Raw genomic sequence first — 13,168 nt, forward strand, 5'->3', positions numbered from 1 at the left:
TTCTTTTTCCACTCAATACTCTTCATAAAATCGTTATCTTTGTTAGCTGGGTTTTGATTTTTTTTGTAGTTTACTAAAATTTGATTTGGATTCTAAAAGCTTGATGTGTAGATACATTAAGCTTGTGCTATAATATTCTGTGTGTTCCCTTATGAAAAGGGTGTTAATCAGATGAAATAATTTATGGGAGATTTAGAATTGAGGGTAAAATCAGGCAGATGAAAGAGGCAGTGAAAACTCTAGACCCCACAATCGAGGTTGGGCTCTGACCTGTAGTGGATGGGCCAGGAGCAGAGACATTAGGTTTGTCTTTAGAGGGTCATGTACGGTTCCTGGACTGGACTCGTGGCCCATCCACAGACTAACTCGTCCTTTGCTTCCATCCTCACAAACCAAAGGAATCCCACGGATTATCTTGGTGACATGTCTCCCAACCCCACTGAAAAAAAAAAAGGGAAAATATTGAAAACTGAAATCCATATAACATGTCCTATCATCCTATCCAGTTTTATGCTCGGTCGTCTGTGTTGTTGTTCCCATATCCAGGCTGGTTCATAAGTGCACTGCCCTGTCAGCGCCTTACCAAGGTGGCATTGGAGAATCGCACAAGGTAGATATGAGTACTGCAGGTAAATGGCCTCACCAACTTAAATTGTTTTACACATGGGTCATGTTATAGTTACCTGCTGGTAAGTACGTTTAGTTTTTAGCTTTTTAGATCCATCAATGATCGAATGGTAAGAGATGAAAGTAAGGAAAAAAGAAATGAGATTAGATATAAACGATGAGTTCAATGGTGTATCATTCAAAATATACTGATTCAGTACCATAGCCAGACCTTAAGAGTAATTGTAGTAAGGTTTGTTGATGGAACTTGTAACTTATGAAAAAGTACTTAATATAGAAGTACTAAAAATATTAATCCTTTTAGAAATTTTGTTGACTTGTGAATAAACTAATTTCATGTTTGATAATTTTTTTTGTAATATCAATATTACTCTTTGAGAATTAGGATTTCATTCGGTTTTAACTTTTAGTTACAAGTAAAAATAAAAAATAAAAAATTATCCGGATCGGGCTCGTAAGTTACCAATCATGTTAGGCTTTTTGAATCGACTTTTTAAAAAGTCATAAGTTAGTAATGGGAAAAAGCGTGTTTCTACACCGACATGTAAAAATTACTATAAAATATATATTCATTAGTCAAAGGTGATATGATGATCAAATATAATACCTTTGAAAATGTTGGATTTATATTTAATTATTTTTTGAATGTAATTTAGTTATCAAATTAAGAGTCAATTTGGTAGTAATAGGAATCGTTTTTAATATTTTTAATACTTGAAAATTTTCATCATTCAAGTATTAGAAATATTTTAATACTTGAAAATTTTTATTATTTAAATATTAAAAATATTGGAAACGGTTTTTAAAATTACTTTCAAACGCATTAAATTTTTAAACAAATATGATTGTTTGTTTCTCAATGAATCCCTAGATTATCTCTTCTACATTAAAAAATCCGATTATTTACTCTACATTTGAATATATTTTCATTTTTATGTTTTCAAAATAAAAAATATACAATATATATACCTCAATTTTTTAAACAATTTTTAAAATCATTACTTTTTAATATAATTTTTTATATCTTAAAAACAAAAAATTTATACTAATAGATATTTAAAGTTCATTGGACAATTATTTTAGAAAATATTTTTAACATAAAAAGTATTTTTGAAAAAAATTAAATGTTTGATAAAATTTAGAAAACATTTTCAAAAGTATAAAAAAATCAGTTATAATATTAAAAAAATCATTTATGATGTATTTTCGAGAAACATTTAACTTGTCAAACGCTTAAAAGTTTTTATTTTTAAAAGAAAATTAAAAATACCTCTCAAAATTATTTTCAAACCCATGTATTTTGCATATTCGTGAGACAACAACCAATAATCGGTGGGTCTCTTTCAACCTTTTTGTGTTCCATCCTATCGAAGAGGCTCCTTTTGCCATGCTGGCCGCATCCATTTGCATCTTGGGTTAGGGTTAGGGTTAGGGTTAGGGTTTGTCCACTTTATCCGCTAAATCTTTAATTTTCAGGTGACTTCTTTTTGATAGTAGAAGTGAAAAGAATAGTTGCATGTGTCTGTAGGGGTCCTACTCAATTTCCTAAGAAAAAAATTCGTACTAGTAACTATATGGTCCAATGTCTTTATCATGGGTTGGCCATGGTCCATGGTCCATGGACGACGTGTGGTTGGTAAAAAATAAGCAATACTTTCCTCCAACAATAACATATCCAAAATTCCACCCAACCTTTTAAAATTTGTTATCTTTTACTTTGATTCCGAAAAATTTAAAAGAAAAATAGAAGAAAATTTAAAAATATACATATTCAAAATCAACCAATAATTTTTATATGTTTCTTTAAATTTATTTCCTTTTAGTTTTTTTATTATATAAAAATTAAATAATTTAAAAATATATAAATTTTTGATTAATTTTAATTATATTTTATTTATGTTTTTCACTATAAAATTAAACATTAGAAAACCAATTTCTTTAATATTTTTTTCTTTCTTTAGTATTTTATGGGACCAAATATAACTTGAGTTTTAATAAACACGAAATTATATCATCGACCCTGTGTTAGTATGTAAAAGTCGCATATTTACAAAATTCTTTAAGATCATATTATGAAAGAAATGGAAAGTATGGAGGAAAAAAATGGAAAATAATTCAAATTCTTTTATTTGACTTATTATGAAAAAATATATATATAATAAAACTTATTTTTAATTTATATATTTTCAATTTTTTAATTTCATTTTCTTCCTCTTTTTTCTTTTTCTCCATCAAAGAAAATGCCACTATACTTTCTAAGTAAGGTAGAGCACATCCATTTTCTTTGCATATCATCTCAAATTTAACATCACTACGAGTCAAAGATCTCCTTTGATACTCTTTCTTTTTCTTTTTTCCTCTTTAAACAACCAACGGAGGGACGGCAAAAGCCTTTTACTAATTGAAGAAGCAAAATGGGAATCTTTGTTTTCCAAAACAAAACTTTTGTTGTTGGCATTTGATTTAACATGAGAAACTATCAAATAGCTAGAAAAGAAGGAATTTAGAGAGAGTTGGATATATTCATATTCTGTTCTCTGCAGCAGAGAGTATCGAACATACAGAAAAGAGAAGAAAGAGAAAAGCAGTTGATCAACTGGGTTTCCCTTTTTACGCTTCCATCTATTGATACTTTACTTGTTTCCAAATGTACGTAAACTGAGGAGGGAGTTGTGGTCTGACTTTTTTGGGGTGGGGGGGTGGGAGGGAGAAAGATGTTCGCCGCAAATTCCATTTGATGAAAAGCTTCCCCCAGGCCTTTGTTTGTTTTTTGATATCTGCACCAAGGAGAAGATGCTTTTTGAGTTGAGAGTACCATCACAGCTTGTCCCATAAAGTAACCAGACTTGTACACGAAAGCTACACTTTTTAGAGGCTCCTTTCTTTGGCCCTTGTTTTCTTTTTCTTTTTCTTTTTTTTTTTTAAAATATTTTATTAAAAAAAACAATATTTTAAAAAACATGATAGTTATAGATTAATTTCAATTAACTCCGTGATAATTTGAAATTTCACGTAATATTTTCTTTACTTTGAATGAAATGAAAAATGAGTGAAATTTATAAATAAGAAACATAGGATAGAGCAAGGATGAAAATATAGGTAATTACGGATATATCGATACTTCGATTTTAGGGATATATCGGAGATATATCGACAGATATTTTGGAAAAAAATATCGATAAGCTTAAAATTGTTAAAAACTCATGAAAATGTAAGAAAAATCTCATAATAATATAATTAAAAGTATAATAGATATTTTAAAGTTATTTTATTGAAAATTTTAATATATGTATAACGTGATTTATCATATTTGATAATAATATCGTATGCATCGATAAAAATATGAATTTCATAAGTGTACATTTATTATTAAATTAACATAATATTATGATATTTAATTATAATATGTGTAATTTTAAAATATATATTAGTATTAAAATATGATCCATTTAATTAAATTGTATTAAACAATATAAAATAAATTATGATATATATATATATATATATAATTTTTTAATATTTAATTAATTATTAATGATATTTAAAACATTATGAAGAAAATTCTATAAATTTTATATTTTTGATAATTAATTAAAAGATTTTGCATTTAATTATAGAACAATTATAATTAATTTGCTCTTTAAAATATTCTTTTAATATTTTCTTTATATAATAAGTTTAAGTATATATAAATTTATTGCATATTATATATCAAAAGGTAAGTTAGCTCAGGTGGTAAGCGGGTGAACCCCAAACCTTGAACCCCTTGGCAGCAAGCAAATGGGAGGGCACTATAGTGACACTGTAGTACGTTGACTGCACTGTAACGCGTTTGACTTTCTTTGACCCACGTTGACCATGCGATATAACAGGAAAAATCTCGAGAAAAGGTAATACTCATTTGATAACTATTTTTAAGAACAATTTTATGTGTTATAAAAAAAAACAAAACACATGTTTGACAATCAAAAATCATTTTCTGTTTTTTGTTATTAAAAATAAAAAATATGATATTTTCAAATAACGTCTTTTAATTATTTTAAAATAATTATACAAATATAAATAATGATTAAAAAATAAATCACTGCTTATAGAAATTAATTTTAAAACATCTATAAAAATATTAAAATTAGACTCCTAAACATAATTTTATTTTACAAAATATGAAAGAATAATTTTAAAAAAAACTATTCTCAAAAATTATTTTTTAAAACTATTTACATGAATAAAGTGGATAATACTAATCCTTTAAAATTTTGTTCGATTGACATTTTCTGACAAGATGAATATCGAACTCAGTAATTTACATGAAAGTTATTTTACTTCTATATTAAGAAACAACTTTAGATTTGTATTCTCCATAGATTATCATAGGCTTGAAAATATTTTTTTTAATGTTTATACATTAAAAATTATAAATTATTTTTATAATTATTATTTTTTATAAATATTTTTCTCATACTTTGGAGTATTCTATTGAAAGTTATAGTAATTATTTGGATTAAAATTTTCCATGTTCAAAATTAATCACAACTTTCCAAGTTTATTTTATCACATACTCTATGGTTTGATGTCATATTCAATTTTTCTTTACAACTAATTAAAAATATTTTTTTCTAAAACGTAGACTATGTTTGATTTTGACAAAGTAGTAAGTGCTCAATGGAAGAATTTTTTTTAAAAAAATATTTTTTCCGTATTTAATTTATCAGGAAAAATATGAAAAAATAAATAAATTAAAATGCTATTAAAACTAGTTAACAAGTTATGCATTTTAAATTATTTAATTTTATAAAGAAAATAAAAAATAATTAGAATATATTAAAATATTTTATTAACTTTCAATTTATTTATTTTGCATTTTTCAAAATGTAAGGTTAATAATTTTCAAATTTTCATTTCAAGCTTTCTCACAAGGAGAAAAACATTGGGTTTATGTTTTTTTATTAAAAAAAAAAGAGAGAGAGATATTCAGTTTTCCACCTTCTTTGCATTAAATACAATTACATCTAAATAAAGACATATAGATTGACCGAATTATTTGTTGCATTAAATATGATTACATCTAAATGAAGAAATATCTAACTTAAAAATAAAAAAGAAAAAAAAGAGGGATAATACTCACATTTGGAAAAATAATTATAATATAATTAATTAATTAATTAATTTTTTTAAAAAGGCATAGGATACCACCTGATTGTTAAGCAAAGAATCTAATAAACCCAACATTTATTTCTAAAAGAAGAAAACAAGAGAGAAAAAATAAATTAGTAGCGTTGGATTGAGTTAGTTTTTTGCACATACGCTACTTCCAAGTTCTAACTCATTGATGTAGAAACTCCCTACTGCAAAACCACCTCCGGCCCTCCAATATTATAACCCAACTCCCTCTCCTGCAAACCCTCCAAATGCCCACCCACCCATCTAAATCACCATCTGCCAAATATCTGTTTGCCTCTGTCCCTTGTTTAATCACACTGACATGGCGAATACATGTTTAATGTACGTATTCAACATTCATCCACCAGCAATAGAGCGTTTGTACTTGGAGTTAAAGCCCCCAATTAAGAGCTTCCGTCCTTGTTTCCTTTCTTGGTGCTTGCCTTCCATTTTCTTCCTACAATTCATTGATTCCAGTTTGTGGATTTAGGTGGGGAGAATCATCAATCTTTCCGGGAGTTGGTTTACAATTGAAAATCATTTTTTATTTTTTATTTCCAAATTAATTTGGTTAGTTGGGGGAAATATTTTAAATTGGTTGTTGATTTTAAAATTTTAATTTAAAACAATTACCTAACACTGTTGAAATCATTAAACCCAACCAGAATGGTTGGCTCCATGGGAATCTCGGACTATAAATTTCACTCAGCATTTTAACTATTCTCACAGGGCCATGCAAAACAAACAACAGAATTAGTTTTTCACTGGCTATAGCCGGTTGGTGGATTGTCACGTGGCAGGATTTGATTAGTCGCAGGATCGGTAGGATGCCTCAACGGCCAGATCTTCGTAACGGCTCCGTCATGCATATGCCGGGCTTCCTGTCACCGTTAACGGAGTCAGGACCACATGTTATAACTGTCTAAGCATATCTGAGCCGTCCCTTTATTGATCTGCGTCCGTCCATTCAAATCTCCGTTTTTGGCCCTCTTTCTAGAACCAAAAATAGAAGAGAGAGAGGGAGAGGTGTTCAGAAATGGAGGACTACATGAGCGAATGCGAGACAATTGTGGGAATTGCAGTGATGGAGGTTGGTCATGGCGGCGTGAGGGTGAGGCCTGTGGAGGCTTCCACCACTGATGCGTCCAAGAGGAGGAGGATTGCTTCTGGGGAGCTGCGAACGTCGCCTTCGTCTAATGTTGAGCTGAGAAGCAACTGTTGCTACGTGAACTCGCCGCCGGATTCAGCGTCGCCGGCCCAGTCGGAGAATTATGTTGAGCAAGTTCTCGGTGATTTGTGCGCCAGCTCATGCGCCGATCACGCTCCGGAGTCTCGTTGTTCGAGCAACGAGCCCGGTGAGGTCGTGAGGAGCAGCTTGAGATCTGCAGATCTGGAGGTGATATGCAAATTGAGAATTTCGGATATGGTTTAAGCCACTAGCATTTTTTCCTCTCCGTTGGTTGCTAAGAAAACGGAGGAAAATAAAATAAATGAAAGGAAAAAAAGAAAAAGAAAAGAAGATGGACTTCAACTAAGCTAATTAGTTGTGTTTGACTTAGTAGAATTAAGATTTTTGTTCTTATGTTGATTTACATTTATATTTACAATTATACGAGTCTAAAATAATTAAAATTTTTGTAGGATTCAAAATTGTGAATTCTTCTCTTCTGCTACATTTTCTCAAAACCGAACAGAATTTGTTAATTTAGTGTGTTATTACTCAAATAACCGTTTCTTGTGATTTAATTCTTCATTACTTTGTATATTCAAAATGCTTCCATGTTCTTTTGCAGGTCAAGGGTTTCGAAACTGAAAACTCAACGTATAGCGACGGCAGGTTCAGGTTTAATTATTTTAACTCTTTATTATTTTGGACAACGATGAAACGAAAAGATTGTTAACGGTTCGTTATCTATATTCCGTTTCATCCTCTCTGTAACTTTCGCTTTATTCTTATTCTCATACATATTTCGTTGTTCTTTCCTTTTTCGCTGTGTGCGCATTTGTTCTTTTCAGTAGAGAGACCACTCCAGTGAGCGAGCTCCACGCTGATTCAGCTGAGATGGAGTCTACGGCGAAGACTACAGCGGCCAAACCGCGGCGGAAATCTACGGCGGGAAAGATGCCGTCGACGGTTGAGATCGAAGAGTTCTTCTCCGCAGCGGAAAAGTACCAGCAACAGCGATTCGCAGAGAAGTGAGTGTGAAGTGTGCGCATGATAAGCACTGTAACACCACAAGCTCACTTTAGCACAATCAGAACCAAAAACCCTAACTCCTCTTTGTTGTACAGGTACAACTACGATATCGTGAAGGATGCCCCCATGGAGGGCCGGTACCAGTGGGTTCGCTTGGAGCGATGAAGGAGAAAAAGGGTGAGAGATTTGCTAAAGTGACAGTAGGGGGTTAAAAAGCATCTTTTGGAGGGGCGTGGTGTGGTGGTGTCTCTTTCTTTGTTATATGTACAGCTTTTCTCTACCTATGTAAGAAGCTCTGTCTCTGCGTGTACGACATTCGGAGAAGCTTCTTCTGCAAATCCCTTTGGGAAGACCCATTTTCAATAAAAATGCTCCACATTTAGAGCTTTCGGTTCTCTTCTCCTGTAGTTACCGGTACAGTAACAGTGATCAGTAATTTTTCTTTTTCTTTTTCTTTTTCTGTTTTTTCTTTATTTGGACGAACGCATTTTGTTTTTGTTTTTCTTCATTCCTAGCCTTAAAAAAATGTTTTTTCTTCGAGCTTCTTTTGGTCCTTATTTTGAATGTTTCCAAACTTCTTTTTCTGCAGTTTGGCACCTTTTAATTCTTCTGTTTTTCCTGTTTCTTCTATTTCTTCTCATCATCACAAATTTAAAAAATATTCTTCATGAAATGATTCAAATCCAAAATATCATTTGGTGTCTTGTATGGGTTGTGAATATGGGTGTGTAAAGTAGGGGACCATTCAGGTTTTGATAAAAGGAAATGAAAAGGATGAATAAATCGTTTTGCATCATCAACTTCACATTATTTCGTTCCAATTCTTCAGGTTATTTTTCACATATATATATTGCTTGGTAATTCTAAGTTTCCACAAGACAATATAATTTGCTTCTTCAAATCCCAGCAGGATGAGTCATTTGCAGAATCAAATGAAAATCAACATAAGTTAAGTCTGTTTTGAAAAGTTCTGACATTAATTTTTGAAGCTACATTTTGGATTCTCGTGCATCACCAAAACGAAGTGAAATAAAGAGAAAAGGCGATTCTGGAACTGATTTGAATCAAATTCTTGATAAAGCGAAAGGCATTATAAAACTTCTCTACTCAAAGCAATTTCAGCGGTTGAGAGAGCATAACAACAAATTTATAAAAAAGAAAAATGCAAATAAAGGAGGTTCCCAGGGGCATTATCGGAAAGAAAGAAAAAAGTGCATATTGTTTGAAGGGACACGTGTCAAATAAAGAGTCCACCCACATCCCATGTGAGAGGGGGTTGAATTGAGAAAAAAATTTAATAAAATACACATAAATTAGAAGGAAGGAGGAGGGCACGTGCTGCTGTGGAATGGCGGTCTCCTCATCAGTTATCACTGACTTCCCCGCTTGCTTTGGATCTGGTGCCTCTCGTCTCCTCCATTTTTTTTTTCTCACACAAAATTGGAAAGAGAGAAGGAGAATGTTGCTTATTAATGAAGAATTAAGGTACGTTTTGAATTTCACTGCCCCTCTCTCTATTCATGAAATTGATTACTGTGCAGTTCTTCATTCCAGGTTCTTTGATGATTTCTGTGCATCCTTCTGGCTGTTGTAGGTTTTTTTAATGATTTATGTGCGTCCTTTGGGTGTGCATCCTTCTGGCCCGTTGTATTATAAATATGTATAATATTTATAATACATATTATTGAATAAAACTACAACATTTTTTTAAAGACTTTTGTTTTATATATTTATATTAAAATTTAAATAGTAAATGAGATAAAGTTTTAAAATAATAACAACAGTTAAAAATAAATTTATGTATTTTTCTAAAAATTTGAAAAAGTATATAATATAATTATAATTTGACATTTTTTCTTAAGAATTAAAAATAAATAAATATTATTATATGGAATAATAAAAATATATTATGTATGGTTATAAGAAAGTTCAAATGAAAGAAAAATAATAATAATAATAAAATGATTTTTTTTTCAAATTCCATTGTATTATGGAAAATATTAAATAAAATTTAATATTTAAAAATTAATTGCAAACTTAAGTATTTTAAAATTATTTAATCTTTATATAAAAAAGTTAAAATGAGTGAAATGTATATGAAGTAATATATAAAAATAATCTATTGACTTTAAATTTATTTATTATTTTCTTTCACTTTTATTACCTTATACTTTTTCCTTTTATTTTCTTTCATTTGCATTTTTTCTCAAATTTCGTCCGAACCACACATAATTTAAAAGGTAAATTGTAAAGCTAACCAAAATTTACCATTTTAGTAAAAGAAGAATATTAGTAACATTAAGATCACATTGTATATGAAAAACACATTTTTCTATTTTGAGTTTAGATGAGTTTAGATAAACATTTTAAGAAAGTTAAAAAGAAAATTTTGAATAAATATAAAGCGTAGTGTTTATTTATTGGGTGAACAAAAAAAAATTAAAATATTTGATTTTTTTTATTAAGATAAAGTTAACTTATTGATATCAACCGACATAATTAAATTAAACCTATTAATAACTAAATTAAAATGAAACTCATGATTTAAACTTGAAATCACGAAGAGTAACTTCAATCTAATAATTGTCTTCAGTATCAAAATTAAATGGCAATCAATTTTCCCACGTTTTGAGTTTTTAAAGGGAAAAAAAAACACTTTCTGACCAATTTTCTATTCTAAAACATTTCCATTCTAAATATTTTTCTAAAATAGTTTTAGGTTATGTTTGGTTAGTATAAAATATTAAGAAAATGAAAAACAATGCTAAGGAATTCTTTTTTTAATGCTTGGTTTCTTTTTGAAAAAATATGAAAGAAAATAAAATATAATTAAAATTAGTTAGAAATTTATATATTTTAAAATTATTTAATCTCTGCATAAAAAAAAACATGTAAAATTAGTTTCAAATACTATATAAAAATAATTTATTGACTTTAAATCTAATTTTTATTTTTCTTTTACATTTTCCTTCTTCCACTTTTCATTTTTATTTTCTTTCCCTTACATTTTCTCTCAAAATTTTTGAGAACCAAATACAACTTTAGAGTTTTTAAATCTTTTCTAACATCATTCTAAGATTATGTTTGGTTCTTGAAAAGTATTAAGGAAAAAAAAATAATGAAAATGATTTTCTCGTATTTAATTGTCCCATAAAAAACATCAAGGAAAATTAAATATAATTAAAACTAGTTAAAAACTTATTCATTTTCAAAATATTTAATCTTTATATCAATTAATTAAATAAGTAAAATGTGGTTGAAGTAGTAAATAAAATAATTTATAAACTTTATTTATTTTTTATTTTTCTTAAGTCATGTTTGGTTGTTTTATGATAAATCTAAAGAAAATTAAATATAATTAAAATTAGTTATAAACTTATGCATATTTAAATTATTTAATCGTTATATTAATGAGTTAAAATAAATAAAATAAATTTAAAGTACAAAAAATAATAATTTATAAAAAAATAATTTATCGATTTTAATATTATTTATTTTATTATATTTTTCATCTCTATTTTCTTTCACTTACATTTTCACTTAAATTTTCTGATAACCAAACATATTTTCTCTTAAATTTTCCGATGACCAAACATAGAATTAATATTTTCTTTTCTTTTACTTTTCCTTTATATTAGGATACATAGGTATATGTAACCGAGATGAATCATAATCTCGTATAAAAAAAAAAAATAAAAAAAAAAAGGAATCCTAGTAAGGATGAAATTTGATTTTTATTATATAAAAAAAAAATCAAATAGCATCGATAGGTTCAAGTTCAACAACCTTTCTTCTCATGCAATTTCGTTTTTCCCACGGGTCTCCTTTCCTTCCCCTCAAATGGTTGCTTTCCCTCATCGTATAGGTTATTACCAACACGCCTACTTTTTTCCTCTTTTGTGTCCATTTAGAATATTCAAAGTTAATTTCATATTTAATAAAATTATGTTACTTTGTAAAAACAAATGTGGACACTAAAGGAAGAAAATATTGAAAATAGTAGTTGACACTTCTTAGTAGAATTTAAATACTTATGGAAATCATGCTTATTTAGAGTATATAGAATTACTTTTATGCTTACTATGAATTATAAATGTGCATATTGAATACAACAAATATTAATGATAATTGTTAAAATTTCTTAAATTTTACTACTTGTATTAATCGTCGCTGATTTTCTTAACGAACAAGTACACACATGGAAAGAGAAAATATCTTCCTCGGTCATTCACACTTTGCTCTAAAAGTAAAACTTAAAACAACTTCACAAAAAAACCTTAATAAATTACGAGTTTGTTTGATAGTGATTTTAAGAAACATTTATAATCTTTTTAATACTTGAAAGTAATTATTTTGAGAAAAGATTTTAAATACTAGAAAAATTAGAATCCTTTCTTGAAATCATTACAAAAAGCATTTTAAGAGTTCTTTTGATAGTGTTTTTTTTTTTTTAAATATTCATAGTTTAAAAAAGTGTTTTTGAAAAAAATCAAAGATTTGATCAAATTTAGAAAACATTTAAAAAAAAATTAAAGCATCAATTATAATGTTTCTTGAGGCTATGTTTGATTCTTATAAAATTTGAAGGAAAATACGAAGGAAAAAAATAGAGAGAACAAGTAAAAGAAAAGAAAAAGTAAAGGAAAATATAAAATAAGTTTACATTTAATTTGGATATAAAAATTAAATAATTTGAAAATGTATAAAAAATTTAATTAGTTTTGATTTTCTTTAATATTTTTCATTAAATAATCAAATATAAGAAAATTATTTTCCTTAACATTTTTTTTCTTTATTACTTTTCAGAAACCAAACATGACCTAAGTCTGCAATATATACAACCAAAAATATTAAATATAGGTATTTTATAGTAAAAATACCTCTTATTTGATTGGTTTTTAGAGGTTCACATTTATTTATTTATTTTTAGGTAGGTTCACATATATGATCTAAATGAAAACATGCATAAATGCTTCTAAGTGGATAATGTTTTCCTAAACCTTTATTTTAGGGTCCTCTAAATATATACATTTTAAAACTAAAATATTAAGGCTTGTTTGATAGTTGTTTTTTTTTTTTTTTTTAAATGTTTTATTCTTTAAAACAAAAAATAAATTTTCAACTTAAAAATATATATTTAAAAACTTTTAAATTAAAATATTTTTTTTAAGAATTTGTTTCGAA

The 13,168-nt window shown here is 28.0% G+C and overlaps 1 protein-coding gene across 4 annotated transcripts; it reads left to right on the forward strand.

Annotated features, from left to right (window-relative positions):
• The first annotated feature begins 6,580 nt into the window (after positions 1 to 6,580).
• LOC117911461 (cyclin-dependent kinase inhibitor 7-like) lies at positions 6,581 to 8,380 on the forward strand. 4 transcript variants are annotated; one of them, XM_034825848.1, is made up of 4 exons: positions 6,581 to 7,183; positions 7,581 to 7,630; positions 7,807 to 7,983; positions 8,080 to 8,380. In XM_034825848.1, exons 1-4 carry the CDS (start codon positions 6,824 to 6,826, stop codon positions 8,147 to 8,149), a joined length of 657 nt encoding a protein of 218 aa, XP_034681739.1. In that variant the 5' UTR covers positions 6,581 to 6,823; the 3' UTR covers positions 8,150 to 8,380. The 4 variants fall into 4 exon arrangements, with proteins under 4 accessions (XP_034681739.1, XP_034681740.1, XP_034681741.1 ...); XM_034825849.1 differs by having other exon boundaries at positions 7,581 to 7,624; positions 7,804 to 7,983; XM_034825850.1 differs by having other exon boundaries at positions 7,581 to 7,624.
• The last annotated feature ends 4,788 nt before the right edge of the window (positions 8,381 to 13,168 follow it).

This window comes from Vitis riparia, chromosome 3, assembly GCF_004353265.1.
Source record: "Vitis riparia cultivar Riparia Gloire de Montpellier isolate 1030 chromosome 3, EGFV_Vit.rip_1.0, whole genome shotgun sequence".
Taxonomy (NCBI): Eukaryota; Viridiplantae; Streptophyta; class Magnoliopsida; order Vitales; family Vitaceae; genus Vitis; species Vitis riparia.

Coding starts and splice junctions, on each gene's coding strand:
- LOC117911461 (XM_034825847.1), top strand. CDS start 6,824: ATGGAGGACTACATGAGCGAATGCGAGACAATTGTGGGAATTGCAGTG. Junction 7,631..7,803: donor TATAGCGACGGCAGGTTCAG/GTTTAATTATTT, acceptor TGTTCTTTTCAG/TAGAGAGACCACTCCAGTGA. Junction 7,984..8,079: donor CAACAGCGATTCGCAGAGAA/GTGAGTGTGAAG, acceptor TTTGTTGTACAG/GTACAACTACGATATCGTGA.